Raw genomic sequence first — 23,579 nt, 5'->3', positions numbered from 1 at the left:
TCAGTGTTTTAGGTTTCAGCTAGACAAGTTGAAAATATAGCATGTTTTGAAGCTTAAAAATATCGATCGATCTTCCCACTGATTATATAAAATTTTAGGAAACCCGGAAAAAAATCACTTTTGATACTCACGAGAAATTTAGGGTCCGATTCCAACGAGTGACACTAGTCCAGACGCATGTTTCGAATTTGTCCTGAGCCTGAAATCACGAAGAAGACCTTTAGAAGGGGGTTGGGAGGATGTTACGGCATAACCCCTCCGACGCCTAAGTAAGAGACCGAAGATATAAGTGGAGAGCAGCTAAGGGTACTGCTGAAAAATAATATAGTGACTGAACACTCAAACCTGATATTAATATGAGAATACATGGACCTTTGATGAGCATGTCTTCTATTTGGGCTAAGGATGGACCAAGGGTAGTAGACCTATCCATGGCATATCAACTTCAATCTAGAATATTAACCAAATTTTGGTGGGTTCCACTGATACAAGGAGAGCTCACGAAATAATTTGATGTATGCTATATAACTAACAGAAGACTAGCCAAAATATAGCAGAAGACGATGATGCACAACTCAAGAAAATACACGAAATGACGATCCACATTCGAAATGGTGATAAATTAAAATTTCAACTTCTAATTAGTCTGTGTGTAGGGAAATTTAATATAATTGTATTATTTGTGTTTGAAACCATGATCCCTATCTTTCTTTATACCAATAAATTGTGATATTAAAAGAATGGTTTGCAAGTTGATTTTCTTGCAAGTGACATAACAGCTGTTTGTTGTTAACTGTCACCCACATGCTATCGCTTTGTTGCATACTTCTGTTTCTTCAATGAAAACGAGTTCTTTTTTTTTTTATTTAATTATTATTAAGTAGAAAATAATTGAAAGGTACTGCGGATAAAGGATGATGATAGGCTTAGATGGCCACTCCATTTTGTCCCATCCAAATAACGGAATATGTTATATTTGCCTTTCCAAAACAAGATGAATTCTGCTGTACATTCCTTCCTCTGTTTGGAATTTTTTCTCAGTTGGTATTGGGATTATGAAAGAGGGTATAAGCTTGCTCATTTCCCTAGACGTTAGTGTCCTAAAAGATTTTTCATTTTTTTCCGCGACAAGGCAAAATGTTGGTAGGGGGAATGGGCTGAAAATATTACCGTTGGCATCAAACACGTGGCATCCACATGTCTTTGGATTCCCTTTCTCCCACCTTTGTCCACACTTACTATTCCTTAGTTGATTTCCTTTTTACATTGTCGTTTTCTTAAGTTTCCAAAAGATCTCCATCTTTTTTTACTTCCTTTTGATTCGATACTCTTCTTCTTATTATCCTCTAATAATTCTGTCTTGTTGAGGCCAAGAATTTTTTTGATGGGTTTTCTGAAAATTTAACCATGTCGCTTCTTTCATGTGGCTTTTGTTTCATTGTTGCAAGGATTTTGCTTTTGTCTCTCTTTTTCGCCGGATATACCCTCTCGAGTACTGAATTTGACTTCGGGACGCTGACTCTGACCAACTTGAAGCTTCTCGGAGACGCGCATTTGAGCAATGGGACCGTGAGGCTCACTCGAGATCTCACCGTCCCCAATGCCGGCGCAGGAAAGGTATTATACTCCAAGCCCGTCAAGTTCCGTGATCCGGGGACTCAGAACCCCGCGAGCTTTTCCTCTTTCTTTTCTTTCTCCATTACCAATCTGAACCCCTCCTCCATCGGCGGTGGCTTGGCTTTCGTAATTTCGCCCGACGATCAGTTCATAGGGGACGCCGGAGGCTTTCTCGGTGTCATGGACCGGAAGAACACCCAGAACGGCGTCGTGGCTGTGGAATTCGACACTCAAATGGACATTCAATTCAAGGACATCAACGGGAATCATGTGGGACTGGATTTGAACTCTATGATTTCAACCCAAGTTTGTGATTTGGATATAATCGAAGTCGATCTCAAGAGCGGAGATCTGGTCAACTCGTGGGTCGATTATTCGGGGTCAACCCGGATCATCAATGTGTACGTATCGTATTCCAACATGAAGCCGAAAGAACCAATCATATCCACCACTTTTGATTTAAACGAGTACATACTGAACGATTTCATGTTTATCGGGTTTTCCGGGTCGACCCAGGGGAGCACGGAGATCCACAGCATTGAGTGGTGGAGTTTCAGTTCTTTTTTCGACGAGGATACAGGTTACAACTCGGTGTTTCCGACTGTGAGATCGCCCCCACCTCCGGCTAATTTAATGAATCCAACGGCTGACACAGTCAAACCGCCGCCGCCTTCTTCGACTCCTACGGAATCAGATCATAACGACACGGCAGCGATACAAGAAACTCAAAAAAATAGTGGGAAATGCCACAACCAGCTATGTAAGGATGGGCCGGGGGCGGTCGTCGGAGTTGTCACCGCCGCCGCCGGGGCATTCGTCCTGGTATTTTGTGCCGTAGCATTCATATGGGCTTATTCCAAGAAAGTCAATGGTGTAAAAACACCCGAGACAACACTGGCTTCGGATGTGATCAAAATGCCGAGGGAATTTAGCTACAAGGAGGTAAAAGTTGCTACGAAAGATTTCGATTCTCATCGGGTCATCGGACATGGTGCATTTGGAACGGTTTACAGAGGTATATTGCCTGCCACGGGTGAAATTGTGGCGGTCAAGAGATGTAGCCACAGCGGACAGGGGAAGGCCGAGTTTTTATCCGAGTTGTCCATCATTGGTACACTTAGACATAGAAATCTTGTTAGGCTTCAAGGTTGGTGCCACGAGAAGGGTGAAATTTTGTTGGTTTATGATTTGATGGCAAATGGGAGTCTGGACAAGGCATTGTTCGAGTCGAGAATGGTTTTACCTTGGCCTTATAGGCATAAGATTTTACTCGGTGTCGCTTCGGCTATGGCATATTTGCACCAAGAGTGTGAAAATCAAGTGATTCATAGGGATATCAAGGCCAGCAACATTATGTTAGACGAAGGGTTCAATGCAAGATTAGGAGACTTTGGGTTAGCTAGGCAGATTGAGCATGACAAGTCTCCGGATGCCACTGTGGCTGCAGGCACAATGGGATATTTGGCTCCTGAGTACTTGTTAACTGGCAGAGCAACCGAGAAAACCGACGTTTTTAGCTATGGAGCGGTTGTCCTAGAGGTGGCAAGTGGGCGGAGGCCTATTGAGAAAGAGGTTATAGGGGTAGGAAAAGTTGGGGTGAGTAGTAATTTGGTGGAATGGGTGTGGAGTTTGCACAGAGAAGGAAGGTTGATGGTGGCATCGGATCCGAGGCTCGGGAACGAGTACAATGAGGAGGAGATGAGACGAGTGCTAATGGTAGGGCTTGTATGTTCGCATCCCGACCCAATGGCTCGACCTACGATGAGGGTCGTGGTTCAAATGCTGGTGGGTGAAGCTGAGGTCCCAATTGTACCAAGAACTAAGCCAACTTTGAGTTTTAGCACATCCCACCTTTTGATGACCTTGCAAGATAGCGTTACTGATTTGAATGAGATGATCACCCTTTCCACATCCTCATCTGAAAATAGTTTCACGTGTGGTGGTAGCAGTCACGGCCTAGACTTGGTGTGAACGGTGATAACTACTCCGGTTGGCTAATTTGGATTCTCTATTCGCTAACTTATATACATGGATTAACTTAAACTTTGTAACTAACATTATTGACTTTATTTTTAGCCTAATGTACGTACTATGTTATGAGATTTGAAGATTCAAGTGTCATCTTTTCCAAGTATTAGGACACGAAACGAGGAGGGACTAATGAAATAAATGGTGGTCAATTTCTTGCACAGGGTCCCTTGACTTTTTGTTTGCAGGTTGGTTGGTAGTTGCTTTCGCTAATGAAAACACCATTTTTGACAAAAGCGAAAATAAGAAAGAGCCAGTGATGTGATTGGAAGAAGAACGGCCTATTAACATCTTTTTGAAGATTTTCTTGTGTACATAATTCGATTAAGGCGGTGTTGTTTGTCATCACTAGAAAATGTGATTACTGGTTTTTTGAATTTAATAGAAATCCAAAAGGTTTTTATTTCGTGAATTTAGTAAAAAATTGGTGTTATAATCATTTATTTATGAAACATTACTCATTTTTTATTTCATTTTTTTCATTTTTGTTTTCAAACGTCATTCACCTCTAGTTTTTCTTCATTTCTCCATGATTTACAAGTTAATCACTTATTTAAAAACAAAATTGTTGCAAATACGATAAATATTATAAAAAGGTATACTGATTTTTTTTTTTTAAAAATCATATCTTGTAGTCATTTGAACTATTTTTTTTAACTTAGCACATGCATGTATGCTGTCTAGACTACTAATTTATGTATTGGATCTATAGTGTTTAAAAAAAAAGGTCGGATTGTCCCTGCAAGTATGCATATAAATGAATTGCATTTATGATACACACACAAACACACACACACAAAAGAATTATGTAATTCAAGCTCAAATGCTATATTATGTGTTAGGATGTAGGCAGATGGATAGATTTAGTTTGACAATAACTATTCGATATGATTTATTTATTTATTGCAGTATAAATATAAGTGGTAGAAGGAGATGATAAAATATATTTTTTTGGATAAAAAATTTTTGGCTCGAGTTCTGAAAATTCTCGTCTTTATTCATTCATCGGCCTTCAATTCGAGTTCTTCATCACATCGTTGCATGACACTAACATATATCTGAATATATGTGATCCAAATTTATTTAATGTACCTGTTATGCTTGGCTTTTATGAGAAAACGATGCCAAATTCAATAAATTATATTGCACGAAAAATAGGCTGACAGGTTCAAGACGGTTTTGTTCATTCTATCTACGTAGATAGTGTTCGTCTTCACTCTAACACATCACGTATGTGTTAAATGGATAAATCATAATTACTCGTTTAATTATAACATGTGAAGGGTGGTCATTATTCTTCCATCAGCACACGTGTCATGTGTTGAGTGGATGAGAACAATATCCATAAAAATAACATCTACCAAGTCGTTGAAAACAAAAAATACTAGAATTGTGTCATTATTACATTTAATAATTATGGCGTACTCTTCTAGTTTACTTGCTCACGGGTTTTCGAGAACTCAAGCCATCGCTACGAAACAGACGACTGACTCAGTATAATATATATTTACATATAAGAGATGTTGACTAGGTAGGTCAAGGATCAACAGCAATGATCCAATTAAAATGTCATCAATAATCAAAATGCTAAAGGAAACGGATGCTCACGTTGGTTGATGGATTTCGTGTTCAATAACACATTTCTTTAAATTATTATCGGAATGAAGCTTCAAATTTGAAGAGAGCATGGGTATTACGATTTTCTAATATATGATTAAAAAATAATTTTTTTGTCTTTGAAACTTTTATCCTCACGTCTCGATTAACAAAAATACGGAATAAAAATTAAAACTTTAATTGTTTTAAGCTCGATTTAGAGATATTTCCTAAAAATAGAGGTGATTTAATATTTAAATACATTGGTGAATTTTTTTTTTTTAAAAATTACTATCTGTACCAGAATTCATATTTTTTAATTATGAAGAAATAAAGCATTTCTTAATTTGATTTAAATTTTATTTTAAATATCTGCTTTTCACCTTTTGAACCGAAAATTAGTTCATATTTTAAGAAACAATGTTACAAGGACACGGGCTAATTCTAATTATTTCTAATTTTTTAGGTGACTTATTTCGAGTCAATATATTTTATATTTAAAATTTGATCGTGTTGAAGCAAGATTATGTTTTAGAATCAATATTTTTATAAAATGTATCATATATAATTAATGAATAGTTGATGTCTATGTCTTCAGTTTCAGGTCAAGAATTTCAATGAGAATGTAAAATCTAAATTTAATATATGGAAAAAATAAAATAAGGAAAATGGGTCGAGTCCAACAAGAAACCATTTCTAAAAAAATTCCCTAAAAGGAACTGCAAAAACCGAATTAATTTGTATCCAAATTAAGAGATTTTTTAAATAATTTATATTAATTTAAAATGTCATATAATAAATTGAATTTTATCAAGAAATCGGATTACTCAGGTTTTTTTAAATATTTTGATAAATATAATTATTTTTTATTATTTAAACAAAAACTTAATAATACTGATACAAATAATAAGTAAATCATATGAATTAATTATTATTATTTTATTAAATATAAATATAAAACGTCTGAAACGAGCTCCACCAGCCACCCACCGTAAACCGGATATGTACAGCAAATTTGTTTACACTGTACGCAGACAAGGATCCAACGAATCACCCAATTTTTGATACAAAACCATCAAATCAAATCAATTGAAGCCCCCGCGAAATTTATTTCGACCAACCCTGTGTTCTCTCCTTGGCTACCGCAGAAAATTTCCCAAGTCATGGGCTGACAGTCGTGATTTGTGAATAGCAAAAATGGCAGAGGAAGCCTCCACGCCTCATAAAAGGGATCCTGTCAAGGCATCAGGTGAAACCTCTTCTTCTTCTCTCCGGTAGCATGTGTGTGCTTTGTGTTACTGCTTAAGAAACCACTTCAAAAATATGAGAAACAGGCTGGAAATGCTATAGTATATGTGATATTATGCTGTGAAGATGTATTCGCTTGTGCTTTCAATCATATGCAGTGGATTGCAGAGAGTTTTTATGTGTTTTCTTTTTCTTACGTTTTTCTTATGGAATTAACCCCAAACTTCGCAAGATTACGACGCACGGCGCGCCTTAGTTTGGTCAAGTTTATTTTTCTCATCGCGTACTGCTTTGTTTACTTATATGTTTTTGTACCGGTTGGTTTTATAGTGGGGAGTGTTGCGGCACAGAAGAGACGGGAGCAAGCGATCATGGTGGGTAAGGAGAGAAGAGAAGCATTGATGCGTGCAAAGCGTTTATGCAGAATCGGAGTTAGAATTGGTGACAATGATGTTCCTATTGATGACAACTTGATGATGGATGGAGAACCATCACTCCTGGAGGCTCAGACCCTAAAAGTTGTAGAAGATTTGAAGCATGCTGTTACATATCAGTAAGTCAAGTTAATTGTATTTGGCTATAGAATGTGTCTAAATTCATTCTTACTGCTCTGGAATAGTGTCAAAAGTGACAGATAGAATTGTCACAAAAAACAAAGAATCGTGCTTTATATAGTGTCACTCCCTGTTAGCGGAAAAGGAGTCATGCAGAAAAGAGTTTATGCACTTCGTGAGTTGCGAAGACTGTTGTCAAGATCTGAATTTCCTCCGGTCCAAGCTTCTCTTGAAGCTGGAGCTATGCCTATTCTTGTTCAATGTCTTTCATTTGGCTCACCTGATGAACAGGTTCAATGAGTGTATTCATATTGGCCAATTCTTTTTGCTATGAAGGATACTGCTTGTTTCTTCTTCTTCTTGCCTGATGTTTAACGGAATCCAACCCAATTTCTTTCTAATTTTGTGTCATGGGACGACAATATCTTAGTTGCTCGAAGCAGCTTGGTGTCTGACAAATATGGCGGCTGGAAAGCCAGAAGAAACAAAAGCCCTGTTTCCTGCATTACCATTACTTGTTGCCCACTTGGGAGGTTAGTGGTTCGTGGATGTTTATATTATTCGTCAGCATATTTTCTTTTTAGTTCTTTTTTTGAGTGGTGATCTATAAATTGTTTTATAGAACTTTACAGGACCACTATTAACGATTTACTGCCTGAAACAGTCTCAGTTTTTGTGGATAGTCATTTTCTCTGGATCATTATGATCCGTGATATTACCGATCCAAGAAAAGGAGAGAAGAAACTGGAATAACATTACTTGACCTCATCTTTCATCACCATCGCATACATCTTGTGGTCTTTAGAAATATAATTCTTTTTGCTTTATCGGCCCATAAAAGGAAATTGTGGTATCTGATATACTTTCTTAAACTAAAATTTTCGAAAATAACTCGATTACTGTGGGAATTGTGGTAAGTCACATAAAACTGAAGTATTTGAAATTTTTTTTTCGCAGAAAAGAGTGCACTGGCTGTTGCAGAGCAATGTGCTTGGACATTGGGAAATGTTGCGGGGGAAGGAGAGGAGCTGAGAAATGTATTGCTTTCACAAGGAGCTTTACCGCCTCTCGCGAGAATGATGCTGTCAAACAAGGGATCAACTGTGAGAACGGCTGCATGGGCGTTATCTAATTTAATCAAGGTGGTGAATGTGTGTAATGATCAAAGGGGGTATTAAAGCATTTGCTTCTTATATTCATGATTTGTTAGTATTCAGTTGATTCCTTCTTCCTAGAATTTGTGCCACATATTTGTGTTTATTTTTCTCCGGATGCACTGATTTGTTTGAGCATCTTATAGGCCGCTAATAATTCTTGAAGCATATAAATTGAACGATAGTAAATTTTGTCAATCAATCATTCTTTCTGGGATGTGGTATCTATGGATGCAGGGACCTGATTCTAAAGCTGCCACGGAGACGATAAGAATTGATGGGGTGCTTGATTCAATTCTTCGGCACTTGAAGAAGGCGTAAGTAATTTCTCAGTATTTAAAATACTCTTAATCAGTGTATAGAGCTATATATGAAAATGTCCTGGAGCCTTAATTTGAGTAAAGGTAAGTAGGTTTGTAAAATTGATGTTGCATAATCTCTGAGTAGCTTACTTCGAGCAGAAAGGTAAATGATTAAAAATGTTGGATGAGAATTATAGTTGATACTTTAATGCACTGTGGAGAAGCAAATATCATACACATTTCTGCTTTTATAATTTTATAAATCTTGATAGGATGTGATCTTCTGCTGGTTAAATCTTTATATGTGGACGATACTTAAATCAATTTTTTCTGTTTGTGTCAATATGTTGAGTAGTGAGTCACGTGCATTCTCCTCTCACTCATGTAATTGTCTCAATTTTGTGACTCCAACTTGATTTTTTATCAGCGACGAAGAACTGGTGACTGAAGTGGCATGGGTTGTCGTGTATCTCACCGCCCTCTCTGATGTTGCGACCAATATTTTAGCAAAGAGCGATCTTCTACAAATTCTTGTGGATAGACTGGCATCATCAATTAGTTTGCAACTTCTTATCCCGGTAACAAGCATTATGATTGATCATTATAGTTTTATAAGACTTATTAAAGAATATCCTTGATAACCAAGTCAAAGGAGTTTTTATCTGCTAATATTACACGATTGGCGCTAAATCAACTCCTGTTATTCGTTTGGTTTTCATTTCTCAGAAGTTTCTAGCGGATATTAGAGTCGAATGTAGTATAACTTTTATGCGTTAGCGAAACGCTGTCATATTTTCCACCATTCATATCCTAAGAAGTGGTAGTATGTTGTACATTAAGGCTTGTCTAATGCGATGAATTGCGTTGTTTTTGTCACTGTCATCTTGTCATGATTTCTGTCTGTGTAGGTTCTGCGGAGTTTAGGAAATCTAGTGGCTGCTGATTCCTGTTTAACCAATAATGTCCTTTTTGCTGACCATCAGACCACAGGTTAAAATTAAATCTTGTCTGCATTTATTTTTACAATGCCAATTGTTGTGATCCATATGACCTAACAACATTCGGCATCAGTTTGTTAATTTTTCGATGTTTTGCATGCAGTAAATGCGATCCAAGCATTGGTTAAATGTTTGAGAAGCGAACACCGAGTCCTGAAAAAGGCATGATATTTGAAGTATTTTACTTGTTAGATTTCTCTTATTCCATCACATTGTTTTAACTTTTCGTTATATTCTCCATAAATTGTAGGAATCTGCTTGGGCGCTTTCTAATATAGCTGCTGGCTCTGTCGAGCATAAAAAATTAATACATTCGAGTGAAGCCGTTCCTTCGTTGATTCATCTTCTGTCAACCGCACCATTTGACATGAGAAAGGAAGCGGCATATGTTCTAGGCAACCTTTGTGTTTCCCCTGCGGAAGGATCAGAAAGGCCTTCACTGATTCTTGAGCATTTAGTTTCTCTTGTCAGAAGAGGAATCCTCCCTGGTTTCGTCAACTTAGTAAGATCTGCAGATATCGAAGCTGCAAGAATCGGCCTTCAATTCATGGAACTGGTAAATAAATCTTTCATTAAACAAGAAAAAGGTTTGCTAGTAACCCGATCGTCACATCCAGAGCAGAAAAATGTTACAAATCTATCTTGGAATTATATGTTTTCCCTGATCGATGCTAATGGTCACCTCTCCCCGCTGGACTCTTCGTCAATAATTTTAGTGGCTTCATTCTCACAGGTCCTAAGAGGAATGCCGAATGGTGAAGGACCGAAGCTTGTTGAAGCAGAAGATGGTATTGATGCCATGGAAAGGTACCAGTTTCACGAGAACGAAGACATAAGAAACATGGCCAACGAGTTAGTTGACAAGTACTTCGGTGAGGACTACGGGCTCGATGACTACTAATAAACGCTTTTTCTGAACAATTTCATAGCTTTTTGCCTTATTTTTGTAGATTGTTGTAATGTTATTATATACGTGAGTTGGATATGTTGGGCTACTGATAATGATTTGTAATGTTTTAAATTAAATGGTTTTTATATTTTGAAACTTAAATTTTCATTATTTATAATTTTAGTATTGGTCATACTTGTACACACGTGTATTTTGAACATTTTTATCGTCGAAGGTAAGCATAACTAAAAATAATATTATATATTTAATCAAAGTTTCTACTTACACAACACCCCAAAAAAATCTATTTATCGAGAAAGGTAAAGAATTTTGAAAAAAAAAAATTAATGTACAAAAGGTAGAAAATATATAGAGTTTTTTTGTAGGCGAGTCATGTAATACTAAATGGACCATTGGACTGAAGTAATGGATCCAAATTGATGGGCTTCAAACGTGGTCCGGATTCCGTGGCCCTGAATGGAAGAAGAAGTCGCCGCCTATTTCCCACATTTATAAAATAATGAGCTTATCATGTCTTTATATACTGTTTGCTTCATACCTTAGTTTGTCCCTTCGGGGACATCCGATAAAATTGGAACGATACAGAGAAGATTAGCATGGCCCCTGCGCAAGGATGACACGCATAAATCGAGAAATGGTCCAAATTTTTTTTTTCCTATTTTCCCAAAAAAAATCTGCCCTAATTTCTTTATCGATTGTTTCTTTCTTCAGCTGTCGTCTGTAAACTTTAATATTTTCTCTGTTTTTTTTCACTTCAGTGTGTGTTACTACCATTAAAACTCCTGAGATGAAAAGATTTATTTCATGGTATTATTGCAATTAACGATTATTGTTCTGAATAATAGCATTTGTGGGCAATTTTTTTAGCTCTTGTTGCTTTCATCCTCTGCTGCTGTTTATCTATTTCGTGGATCCACGAAATCTTCCGCACTTCAGCGTTTCCTGAAAATTAGTACATTGTGTATGAACTATCAACTTTTTTTGTAACATTAGATGTAGTTTGAGTAACTATGCAGAAGATAAATAAAGAAGTTTGATAATCGATTCTTAATCATATTACAAAAATATCTGACTCAATCAGTAGTTTTGGGAACGAAGGTATGTCAAGTGAGTGACATTGGTCCTTTATGATTTCTTCTTTCTGATAATTATATTCCCCTCTATTCTTGCTTTTGTTTCTCTTTACGCTTAAATGCAGGATTTGTAATTTGTATTGCGGAAAGCATATTTCTTTTTTATTCTAGCTGTGTATTATCTGTATCTTTATAGTTGGTGTAACACAAATAGAATTGTTTTGGTATGCGAATCAATCTAAATATTGCAGTTACGGTCCTCGGTCACCTACTACTGCAGCTTTCTTATCTGAAAGAGTTTCCTTCGTTTGCATCTTATTTGCAACTGGTTTGGGAAAAACAGAGGCCAGTTCCACATCTTTGCTTCCCAAAAACCTTTCAGTTCTCCAACCTCCTCGCACACAACATACATAGCTTTCTGAATGATATTTGCTCCCACACATTTGAAACTTTACGAGGGTTGGATCTAAAACTGTTGACAAGGACTAAATGGAGACTTTTAGATTTTTAAATAAATTTCTTTCATTATTTTTGTCTTGGTTCCATTGATGTATAGTGAAAAAATTGTGGACGGTTTGAATCTTGGTTTACCCAACTGTGTGGTCTGGCGGCAGAATGGTTCGAACCAAGCCTAGTTTAAAGAGATGAAATGGTGTTCCAAACATAAGTTAAATTGAATATATCAGGAAAAAAAAAAGATTATGTTATTTAAAAATTCGATTTAGAAATGCGGTAGTGAGGTTGCGGGCCAGTTGTGTATGTTGTTTTCCATCGCATGATCAACAATATTGGGTTGTCATTAGGCTGTTGTCTGCAGTGTTCACCATTGATAATTTGAGCCACAATAATTGTCATCACCTTAATGTGTGTGCGTTTATTACAAGTTAAGCAAAGATTTAATGTTTTTATGCTACTGTCTGTACCGATTCAAACTTTGAAAAACTGTTTAATTTCATAGTAAAGATATTGTTTGTTTTATCCTCAAATTACCATATATTTATGCTATATTATTAAGTTTGTGCTCATTAGAGTAACTAATTTTTGGTGTCATGATCTGTTTTAATAATATATATATATATATATATATATTAATAAAGTTTTAAAATTTTAATACAACTCAAATTTAGCTTAGTCGATAAGGTATTTGTTTATAATCACAAGTTATAAGTTCAATTTCTATTTTGTCTTTTTTCTTTTTAAATTAATATGTCAAAATTAGGATATAGCTTTTCACTATTTTTAAAATTATATTTTGATTATCATTTAAATATAAATCATATAATGCGTGGGTCGATAGACAGATAACAATAATGTTATAATATACGTTTCTATTACCAAAACGTGTTTTTTATTTATTTATTATGAGAATATGTATTGAATTTTGGTTCTTTGAATGTGTCCGCTTCGGCCCATTAAACTTTGGAGTTATTTGGTTGCATTGGCCTACCATCTCTCTATATTTTAGACAAAATCCTAACCACCTAACCTCGAACCGGACTGGGATTTGATTCTTAAAAATAAAAAATCGCCTCCAGTAGGTAGTTAAATAATTTTTAAATATTTTATAGTTTATATTCAAAATTCTTTAACTTGAAACAAATTAAGAATTATTTCGAGCTAAATTCAACTTAAAATTAATTTATTAACAGATAACAAATTTTAATGCGTGCAGTTTCTTGGAAGACTAGCTTTTAAATATTTATATTTACATTACCGGTAGATAAATCTGAAACTGCAAAAATAACTGAGTACGTCTCTTGTTACACGGTCTCACGAATCTTTATCTGTGAGATCGGTCAACCCTACCGATATTCACAATAAAAAATAATATTTTAGCATAAAAATTAATACAATATATTTCATGGATGACCTAAATAAATGATCTGTCTCATAAAATATGACTCGTGATACCGTCTCACACAAGTTTTTGTAAATAACTATTAACTTGTGAAATTTGTATTTATATCAATAGAAACAAGTATATGAAGTTTATATAGATCGTATAAATATACACTAAATATTCATGTGGAACTCGTATTTTTACTTTTTAGAAATTCCACTTTTGTAGTGTATATCTCTATCTCTATTCTATATTAAATGTGAGCTCACTAGACGGACCAAATTCGCGTGGTCGGTATGACCTTATTTATTTATTTTGTTATCATTTATTGTTTATTATCCCAAATTTCTGTCTTTCTTTCCTTCCATTTAATCTTTTCTTCTTCTTTTTTTTTGTTGTTTTTTCATTTTTTTTTAACCATGAATTTTTTAAAATCGTTGTTGTTTTCGTTGCAAAAATAACTATTCAAGCACGAGATATATGTGCCGATTTTTATAACCCCAATTCTTTTTCCTTTTTTTTCTTTCCATTAAATTGTTTTTTTGTTTCGTTCTCATGTTGTTTTCTCATTTTAACCATGTGTTTTCTTAATTCAATTTTTTTTTGTTACAAAAAAAAATGAACAGTACAAATATGTAACGCTTATATCGGAGCACTACTTGCTATAATATTGACATGATAATTTGTAACTTTATGGGATATTTTGTTATTCCTTTTCATTTTCTAAACTAGATCCCTTAATACATAGATAAAGTTGGGGAAATTGTCATTCTCATCAATTTTCTCTCTAAGAAAAAAGTATAACTAAGACTCGTGTTGAATAAACAAATTAAGAGTTCCAGATTGCTATATATATATATATATATATATTGCTCAATCTCTCTAAATATGAATTTTTTTTTAAACTTGTATAAATAAATATATATATATATATATATATTATTAAGTGAGATCTTTAAAATAATTTATTAGAGAATACCAAAAAATTTAATTTCATAATTATCTTTTTTAATATACTAAAATCATTCTCAATTCACTCCATATTTTACATAAAGAAAAATCTAAACAAAAATTTCATTTTAAATCAAACAATTTTTTTAAATTAAAAATAATTTAATATTATTTAATTAAATTAAAAATAAAAATAACCTATATCGCATGAATATCTATTATAGTACAGAGAATTAACTTACATTACTAATAAATAAAGACTTCTTTTTCCAATTGGCCAGCTTCCGTCCGTGCCCCTCTGCAAGCATTTGGTTTTCGTATCGTACCAGACGCACACAGTGTCCTGCTTTTTTCTTCACAGTGAATGCAAAACAGATGCTGTAGGAAAAGCATTGCAATAACACAACCTTTTTCGCGGCAATCTTGGGCACTGGTTTCTTCTTCTTTTCTTCATCTCCACGGACACCGGACTCGCAATTCGCCACCATCCTGCTTGGTAAGTTTGCAGCAACCACCAAAGAGTTGGTTTCATTTCTTTTTCCTTTTTAAAAGGAATTAATTATTAGTTTTTCTGATCCAAATCCGTGTCAGTTCCTAAAGGACTTAATTGTCCGAGGCTCCAACATGGGAGTGTTGTGTGTGTGTGTGTGATTTCTGCGAGCCTCATGTTGTCTACTGGGTGTTTACGGGAGTGTTTTGTAATTATTATGGCTTGTGTAGATCTAATTGTTCAGACGGAAAATGGGTTGGTGGTAATTGTTATTTTTCATATATTTTCTAACATGTCATTGTGATATGATGGGGATCAGTATTTTCGGTTGGTATAATGATACTGTTTGGATATCAGTATTGTAAATTTAAGTAATTTTTAATACAGTGTAATCCCAGGAGTAAAAATGAAGGAAGAGCATGGAAGGAAAGAGTATATTGCACAATAATATCCATTTCTCCTTCGAAAGCTACTAGCTTTGCTCTTTTTTCAAATGTTTCTAAAAAATCACCTTTCTTGTATTGTGGGTTTGGTTGGTGGAAGTCGAAGTTGTTTCCGTGGTGTTGCTTTGAAGGAATTTTTTTGTATGATTTAAAGATTATACTGTGGGTTTCCTCCGTTTAAGCTTCCTTTGTGTGTTTCAAAGTTTAGAAAAGAACTTGTCTGAAAATTGCAGGGGTTGTGGGTCAGAGGTGGGCCGTTTAAGATATTTAGTTTGCTTCATCTTCATCGCTACTATTGAAAGATATAATATGCAGACCCCTACATCAAGGTAGTTTCGATCCATACTGCAGTCTCTTTTCTAGTTTGACAAATACTTTTTGCTCTGTTAAGTTGTTTTTCATACAAGTTTATTTTTTTGGATTATTGGGTTTTCTCATGATTTAAGCACAGGCCGGCGGCAAGTTTCAATGTGCCTAAAAATCCGTCTCATGCCACATCTCGAGCAACCCGAAAACTTAAAACTTCCGGACCAGATTTTCCAAATACAGCGGGCAAAACAAATAAAGATAAAAGTTCTAAACTTGCGGATCCACGTCCCGGCCCTGAGGTATTTACGTGTGAGAGCCTTTTAGGCATGTATAATTTCAAAACTGATATTCGACTGAAATCAGATGTCTCTGAATTATTGGCTCAAGTAAATTGTAGTGCTGTATAGCTACTTTTCATACATGATGGCTAAAGTTCATGTGTTTATTCATTATTAAATTATGTGTTGTTTCTTAAGTTTCCTAACACAATTTTTCATTGTAAAACCTGCTTGGTAGAGATACCTCTTGGTTTCAATTGGACTTGCATTTGTTTCCTATTCATGTAATTTGGTGTCAATTCATGCTTTTCGCACACAAATGCTGTGACTTGGTTAACCGGAGCTTCTTTGCCAGAACTCGGCTAATTGGTTTGCCACTGCTGCCAGCTCAAACTTCATTCAATGAACCTAGTCTGGATCAATTTAACACAATTTTCACCCATTATTACAGAAGAAAAGATCAAGCAGAGAGTCTGAATTAGAATCTCAACTTTCCCAGCTTCAAGATAATCTGAAGAAGGCTAAGGACCAGTTGAGCTCATCCGAGTCATGGAAGATAAAGGCTCAACATGAAGCAGAAGAAGCGAAGAGACAACTCACTGCCTTGTCTTCTGAACTCGAGGAGACCCAAATGCAACTGAACGAGCTTTCTGATTCTGAGGAAGCTCGAGTCCAAGAGCTACGCAAGATCTCTCAGGATCGGGATAGAGCGTGGCAATCTGAACTAGAGGCTGTACAGAAGCAGCACTTGATGGACTCCGCTGCTTTGGCTTCTGCTATGAATGAGATACATAGGCTCAAAATTCAGCTGGACAGGGTTTCGGAAGCTTCTCAAGCAAAGCATGCAGAATCAGCTCATGCCGAGATTCAAAGCTTGCGATTCGAACTTACAGAAACCCTTGATTTGGTTGAGAAGTTGAAAAACCAGTTAAATGACAGCAGAGAATCAGAAGCTCTAGCACTGGAAGACGTTAGACAGGTACAAATGCAATTGGATGTTATGAAATCTACTGAGGAAACGCTGCAATCAGAGCATGTTAATACCATGGAATCGTATAAAGCCTTGCTATTGGAGTTGGAGCAGTCGAAGGATAGAGAGAATTTTTTGGATGGACCTGTGAGCAACCTCCAGGCTGATCTAAGCAACAGATGCAAAATCTCCACAGACTCGTTAGATGACATCAAAATCACTTTGGGTGAAGATGATGAAACAAAATTGCTAAAGGCCGAACTCATCCATACGAAACATGAAGCTAGCAAATTAAGAGCTGCCCTAGGGGCCGCTGAAAACAGGTACCGAGATGAATATGTTCAAAGCACACTGCAGATAAGGAACTCTTATGAACTCGTGGAGCGTTCTAAATCAGACTCGTGTAAAAGAGAAGCTGAATTGGAGGAAAAACTAAAAGCATCCGTGGCTGAAGTTGAAGAATTGAGGGGAAAGCTTATTCAAAATGAAAATGAATTGCACGGTGCTTCGTGTGAGAACAAGGGACTAAATATAAAGACGGAAGAAACCGAACTTGAAATTGAGCTCAAGAACTCGGAATCGATTATAAAAAATCTGACATCAAGCTTAATGGATAAAGAAACACGGATGCAGAACCTCACAGAAGAAAATGAAATGCTGAAATCTGAAATCCTGAAGAGGGAAAAGGAGAAAAACAAAGCAAAAGAAGAAGCTCTTGCTTCAGCCGAATCTGCCAGAGCTGCGGAACAAGAGGTCCTGACGAGACTTGGCTATTTGACGGAAGAAGCGGAAAAAAGTCGTAGAAAAGCAGCACGTGTCACCGAGCAGCTTGATGCAGCGCAAGCCACTAACTCAGAGATGGAAGCTGACTTAAGAAGATTGAAGGTGCAGTCAGACCAATGGAGAAAGGCTGCTGAAGTAGCTGTTGCAATGCTCTCAAATGGAGACAAGGATAAATATATCGAACGAACAGGGCCTCTAGATTACAAAATGATGGGTGGGAAGTGGGGTTCTCTATGCTCCGAAGATACGGATGACGAATGCCCAAAGAAGAAAAATGGTAACATGCTGAAGAAGATTGGTGTGCTGTTGAAGAAAGGCCAGAAATAGATATTACAACTTTGGGGTTTCGTTTCCTTTGCATGAAGTTGTAGTATTCAGTTTTTGTAATTGGCTGCTAAATTACCTTGTCATTGTCATATTTGTTGGAGAAAGTTCAGTTCAGATACAATATCAGAACTTTTTTATTTATGCATGTATCAAAACATAGTCGATGGTACGAAGATGTTGGTGTTCATTACATGTTGATTTCAGCGATATAACTTCATCTCATGATCATGTGAGAGTGACATGACATTGCACGATTAAAATATTAGTTTTTTATTTAGTTCAATATATACGTATTTAAACACAAAATAAAATTACACATAATTTAAAAAAATTAAAATGACACATAATTAAAATTTAAAAACTTAATCATAATTTTAAAAATAACACACATTAATATAAAAACACGCATAATTAAGAGAAAATACATAATTAATTATTTATCTAATGTAAAATCGAAATATTTTTTATCAACTCCTTTTGAAGAAAAAGAATTCTTGTATGCCATGAGAAACAAATTATGGGTGAAATTTTGTTAATTGTTTGAAATTTGTACACATATATACCTACCAATATCTTTTTTGGCCGAACTAATTACACAAACTTTGTCCGACGTGGTTTATCTGATTAATGTGGTTTGTAGACTATATATTGCATTAGTACACGAGTTTAACTGTTGTGCATCAAAAAATAGAGATTGTGGGCTTTCTCACATCATGAAAAAATTATAAACAGTCAGGTTGTGTTGAGTGGACAAATTTTTATTTTTAAGACTACATATAAATGACACTGAAAAAAACTATACAAACATAAAATTTTAAAATTTAATTTCGAAAGGTAAACTTTTAATTTTAATTTTTTTATTTTTATGTAAGAAGGTGCGATCTTCTCCCTTTCCCCTTCAATCCGCCAATGATATATCAAGGATTCAACTATATTATTAATAAAGAGAGACGGGTGATTAGTTTCGATGAGTCCTTTTTTTTTTAATATTCCCATATTATACATACACCAAAATATCAATATCTCATTTTATTGGCTTTTTCCTTTTTATAATTTGTTATTTTAAAATTTAAGAATAATCCCCTCAATATTTATCCTAATTCTAATTTAAATATAAAATAAATTAATTAAAAAAAAAACTTTACAAACACGAAATACATATCAAATATCACTGAGAGCTACATAATATGACAGATGATAATACGATATTTATAGTGAGTTATATGAGAACTTTTTCGGACTGCATTTATAAACCCAATATAGAAAAGATCGATTTAATATTAACCTTATTTGGGCCGATTATATGGGCCTAATGACCCACAAACAGTGCAACTAGTCAACCACATAATGGGGCCCGTTCTAAAATATTGTTCACGAAGGCCCAAAATGCTAGCTTATAAATAAGAAGCTACCTGTTTTCGTAATATTCGCTCGTTAGGGTTTTAAGAGCTCAAATACGCCCCTCCGTTTACACAGCTCAACAGCAAAACGCAAGCCAGCTCGTTGTTCTTTCTACTCTGCTATCATGGGGTAGGTTACTGATTTCACCATATCTGTATCTAAGCGTGTTTTGTTGTGTGGTCGCGAAAACTTTTTACGATATGTTTTTTTTTAATTTTTTTTACCGATTTGCATGTTCTTGTTTCAGATGTCTTTGGTTGGTTTTGTATCATGAGTTCTGTGCGGTACTCGATGTGGTTGGTATTTGTGATATGAAGGAAGACCGGGATTGTGTTTTGATTGGCTGCTAGTACATTTCCATTGAACGAAAATGAATTTTAGGTCTTTATTTGGCTTACTGTTTTTGAGTTGGTAATTGTGAATGTGGGTGCTCCTGTAGAAGGGTGGCCAGTATTTCGATAGAAACCGGATATGTTATTACGTGAATAAAATATTTATGAAGTCGCTAATTTTAAGAATTTGGTATGGCCTCAAGGTTGGTTAACTATTCAGGTGGATGTGGCGATACCTTAAATTTTTGTTATACATTTCATAAGCTTCTATGTAAATGTTGAGAAGTCCAATCAAGAAAAATTTGTAGCAGAGAAGGAAACACCTACTTGTAGAATTGTTAGATACTTGATTAATGATAATTCCTTTCGCAGTGGTTAGTATTCTTGAAGTAGGCTGAGACTGTTGAATGGGAACAATATTTAAAGGAAACAACATTGTAGCAATAATACCTGACAGTATATTGCGTTTTTTACCCAGATATTTATGCAATTGCATAATGCTGGTAATGCTGGAGGCCGCTGTGTTTTCAATTAAATGATATGTTAATTATCTTGATAATCCCATCAGTAAAGGTCATTTGTGTGATATCAAATATTTGGCATGACTAGCATATCCATTTTCCTCTTCATGAAGATGGCCTTGAGCATTAATTCTAATGTTCTACATCTATTCAGTGGATTCAGATTCTCATTTATCATTTCACAGGAAGACACGTGGTATGGGAGCTGGTCGCAAACTCAAGTCCCACCGTCGAAGGCAAAGATGGGCTGACAAGGCCTACAAGAAATCTCACCTCGGTAATGAATGGAAGAAACCTTTTGCTGGGTCTTCTCATGCCAAAGGCATAGTTCTAGAGAAGATGTGAGAGTCTGCCTCTTCTGCTGTGTTTTCATTCTCTCGATCATGGTAATTTGGCAAATTAAATTACTGTATTTACGCATGCAGAGGTATTGAAGCCAAACAGCCAAACTCTGCCATCCGTAAGTGTGCTAGAGTTCAACTCATTAAGAATGGCAAGAAGATTGCAGCTTTTGTTCCCAATGATGGTTGCTTAAACTATATCGAGGAAAATGTGAGTTCCCAATTCCCGTTATTACTTCTTGCTGTTATGATACTTTCTTTAAAGATGAAGAAATCACAAATTTGATTGCACAGGATGAAGTATTGATAGCTGGATTTGGGCGGAAAGGCCATGCCGTGGGAGATATTCCTGGTGTTAGATTTAAGGTGGTGAAGGTGTCTGGTGTCTCTCTCTTGGCCCTCTTCAAGGAGAAGAAAGAAAAACCAAGGTCTTAGTCATCCGGATGGCTACTGAGTCAACTCGAGTTTTTGATGATTCATCCGAGTGTTGAGTGAATTCTAGTTATGTTTTATTATGTTCCCATCAATTTACTGTATGACAGCTTCACCCACTAAAAACTTCACAATACTCATTAGTTCAATTTTATTGATGTTCACATCTCTCCCGGCTACTTTTTTTTTATTATGTACTAGTATTTAACCCGTGCGATGCACGGGGTGATATTATTAAAAATTAGTGAAAAATGAATAGATATTTAAATTTAAAAAATTAATACAATTATAAAAAATAAAAACTATTTTTTCGCTATTTTTAAAAAGTTTCTTAAATACAACGCATATTGATTAATATTTTTGGCTAATAATCACTATCATATATCAAAATTTTAGATCGTGTTAGTCTAAGACAATGACATGATGCTTATCGTGTTTAGTGTATTGATGTCGGCCATCGACCTTAATATCTATTTAATTCTTTACTTTTCGAGAAGTTATATATTATTATTTTTTAGCATGTGATAAAAAAATATTTTTAAATCACATTCAATAAAATTAATGAGAAATATTTTTTAAAAAATTCAGTAATTTCGTCTAAATCCACATTCACAAACAATTTTGTGACATGACACGTGTTTGACACATTTGAATGATAACAATAATTTTTTCATCAATATCTTTATCCAAATGAGTTGTGATTTAATTTACAAAATCTCTTCGTAATATACACAACAATTTATTATTCTGAAAGAAAAATGAAACATGTGATCATAAATAGATTATGTATAAATCAGAAAAGTTATTTTTATAAACATTTACTATGTGTATTCCCAAACAATGTCAACAAATTTTATAATGTGTCTTCTAATAAGATGTTTGCTTTCTTTAGAATTAATTTAATTATTTCCATTATGGGACATTATACTATCATGTATTCGTGAACTTTGTAATATAGAAGAAAATTATCACATTACTAATACGTAATAATTAAAATTTTGTACAAATAGAAGAATAATATTTTTTACTTCTTGATAATGGAAGATAAATTTCAAAAATATAAATTAAATTATAAACAAAAAAAACTAAATTTAATTACATGTTTCGAAATTCAAGAAATTCAGCTAAGTTTCCATTTACTATCATTTTGGTGACATAAAATGTACTTTGAACTCGCACTTCACCCCTAAATCGTCTTGCACGACACATTTGAAGAATAACAACAACTGATTCATCACCGACAGTGCCCAAATATGCCATGATTTCATCAACAAAATTTCCCCACAAAGTACATGGTAATTTGTTGTTTCTAACAAACAAAAAATATAGAATTTCAAATGCAAAATATTAATTTGCACAAATAAAATTTGAAAATAAGTAAAATTGTGGTTACTCTAAATCTTCAATGACAAAATCAATAAGTTTTGTGGAACGGCCACTAATTTCTTTATTTTGAGGTGAGTCTCTTGCTATTATTTTGCCAATGACATCTAGAAAGAAATAAAAAAAATTGTAAGTAAACATGAAAATGATAGAAAATGTGATAGATGCATAAGTAAACGAAAAAAATCAACTTACCAAAAAGTTCATTCTCATCAATGACATCTACATTTTTCAAATCTCTAAAACTCTTGAACTCAAACATAGTTGATGAGAAATTGTCATAAATAATCTCGCATACATTAGTTTTATTCATAAATACGAGTTTGTATTTATGTGTTGTTGTCTTATATTTCAGACGATTGTCTGCAACAATTACGTTTTTAATTGCAAAAAGATGACCTTCTCGGAGAATTGGTTTCATTTTCTGGATGAGGCCTTCTTTTATTGTTGCATGTATGCGCGAACCCTAAAAAATATGGAGAATGTATATATTATATTTAACGTGTTTACATGATTTCAATATCAAATACATATATAAATGTGTTACCTCATTATCATGGAAGATGCATTCGAAAGTAGGACCATTGTTTCCATATGGAGGAAGATCGTAACAACGAACCAACCGTAGTTTTAACGCCCACTGCCAGGTTGAAGGCTCAATTTCACGAACATAACTGAATAAAGGTGCCATTAGGGGAAGAAAGATTAGCTGCTACAAAACGAATTTGAAAACGGTTTTGTATTTTTTTGGCAGAGTTTTTGGATTCTGGTTTTGGTGTGTTGTGATGATATATCATGGAAATTTATATATATATATATATATATATATTTGTAGATTAAAAACATTAATGTTAATTTAATAAATTGATTTCGGAGCACAAATTTTGAAGCATGATTCAAATTTCCAAAATTCGAATTTAAAATTTGAATACCATTTTGAATTTGGTTTATAAATCCTAAAATGAAATTAAATTTTTGGATTTGAAATTTGAAATCTAATTTAATTTTGTTTGTAATTCCTAGAAGAGATTCAATTTTCAAGTTATTATACACACATATATTAATATACAGTTTTAAAATTGAATTAAATATATTTAGACATTTATTATAATATATTTTATCAGATTTTTCGATAATTTCTTTTTTTAGAAAGTATATTTTGGCGGAAAATTACTAAAAATAGCAGACAACTCTGGTTTTATATATACTAGTCATTCACCCGTGCGATGCACGGAGCGTTGTCTTATATAATTAATGATTAAAATTAGTAAGTAGTAATGTTTAAATAATTATTTAAA

The 23,579-nt window shown here is 34.6% G+C and overlaps 4 protein-coding genes and 1 non-coding gene across 10 annotated transcripts; all 5 read left to right on the top strand.

Annotated features, from left to right (window-relative positions):
* The first annotated feature begins 943 nt into the window (after nucleotides 1-943).
* On the top strand, nucleotides 944-3,738 carry LOC142545779 (L-type lectin-domain containing receptor kinase VIII.1-like). Its single transcript, XM_075653153.1, has one exon. The coding sequence runs from the start codon at nucleotides 1,408-1,410 to the stop codon at nucleotides 3,586-3,588; it is 2,181 nt and encodes a 726-aa protein (XP_075509268.1). The 5' UTR covers nucleotides 944-1,407; the 3' UTR covers nucleotides 3,589-3,738.
* A 2,482-nt stretch (nucleotides 3,739-6,220) lies between these two features.
* On the top strand, nucleotides 6,221-10,540 carry LOC142545778 (importin subunit alpha-9-like). 5 transcript variants are annotated; one of them, XM_075653148.1, is made up of 11 exons: nucleotides 6,221-6,490; nucleotides 6,820-7,042; nucleotides 7,181-7,334; nucleotides 7,474-7,576; nucleotides 8,001-8,185; nucleotides 8,435-8,514; nucleotides 8,927-9,077; nucleotides 9,408-9,489; nucleotides 9,601-9,659; nucleotides 9,748-10,053; nucleotides 10,231-10,536. In XM_075653148.1, exons 1-11 carry the CDS (start codon nucleotides 6,439-6,441, stop codon nucleotides 10,396-10,398), a joined length of 1,563 nt encoding a protein of 520 aa, XP_075509263.1. In that variant the 5' UTR covers nucleotides 6,221-6,438; the 3' UTR covers nucleotides 10,399-10,536. The 5 variants fall into 5 exon arrangements, with proteins under 5 accessions (XP_075509263.1, XP_075509262.1, XP_075509264.1 ...); XM_075653147.1 differs by having other exon boundaries at nucleotides 9,748-10,539; XM_075653149.1 differs by lacking the exon at nucleotides 6,221-6,490 and having other exon boundaries at nucleotides 6,835-7,042; nucleotides 7,189-7,334; nucleotides 9,748-10,540.
* Nucleotides 10,541-10,953: 413 nt separating this feature from the next.
* Nucleotides 10,954-11,056, top strand: LOC142547859 (U6 spliceosomal RNA). Its single transcript, XR_012820750.1, has one exon. It is a non-coding gene; the product is annotated as a U6 spliceosomal RNA (small nuclear RNA).
* A 3,496-nt stretch (nucleotides 11,057-14,552) lies between these two features.
* On the top strand, nucleotides 14,553-18,061 carry LOC142545776 (interactor of constitutive active ROPs 2, chloroplastic-like). 2 transcript variants are annotated; one of them, XM_075653145.1, is made up of 4 exons: nucleotides 14,553-14,767; nucleotides 15,438-15,533; nucleotides 15,656-15,812; nucleotides 16,243-18,061. In XM_075653145.1, the coding sequence occupies exons 2-4, from the start codon at nucleotides 15,514-15,516 to the stop codon at nucleotides 17,869-17,871; spliced, it is 1,806 nt and encodes a 601-aa protein (XP_075509260.1). In that variant the 5' UTR covers nucleotides 14,553-14,767; nucleotides 15,438-15,513; the 3' UTR covers nucleotides 17,872-18,061. The 2 variants fall into 2 exon arrangements, with proteins under 2 accessions (XP_075509260.1, XP_075509261.1); XM_075653146.1 differs by lacking the exons at nucleotides 14,553-14,767; nucleotides 15,438-15,533 and having other exon boundaries at nucleotides 15,540-15,812; nucleotides 16,147-18,061.
* A 1,215-nt stretch (nucleotides 18,062-19,276) lies between these two features.
* On the top strand, nucleotides 19,277-21,066 carry LOC142545775 (small ribosomal subunit protein uS12). The gene is made up of 4 exons (XM_075653144.1): nucleotides 19,277-19,401; nucleotides 20,311-20,466; nucleotides 20,551-20,677; nucleotides 20,761-21,066. Exons 1-4 carry the CDS (start codon nucleotides 19,397-19,399, stop codon nucleotides 20,899-20,901), a joined length of 429 nt encoding a protein of 142 aa, XP_075509259.1. The 5' UTR covers nucleotides 19,277-19,396; the 3' UTR covers nucleotides 20,902-21,066.
* The last annotated feature ends 2,513 nt before the right edge of the window (nucleotides 21,067-23,579 follow it).

Source organism: Primulina tabacum, chromosome 5, assembly GCF_025594145.1.
Source record: "Primulina tabacum isolate GXHZ01 chromosome 5, ASM2559414v2, whole genome shotgun sequence".
NCBI lineage: Eukaryota > Viridiplantae > Streptophyta > Magnoliopsida > Lamiales > Gesneriaceae > Primulina > Primulina tabacum.
This window is presented reverse-complemented; position numbering and strand designations above follow the sequence as displayed.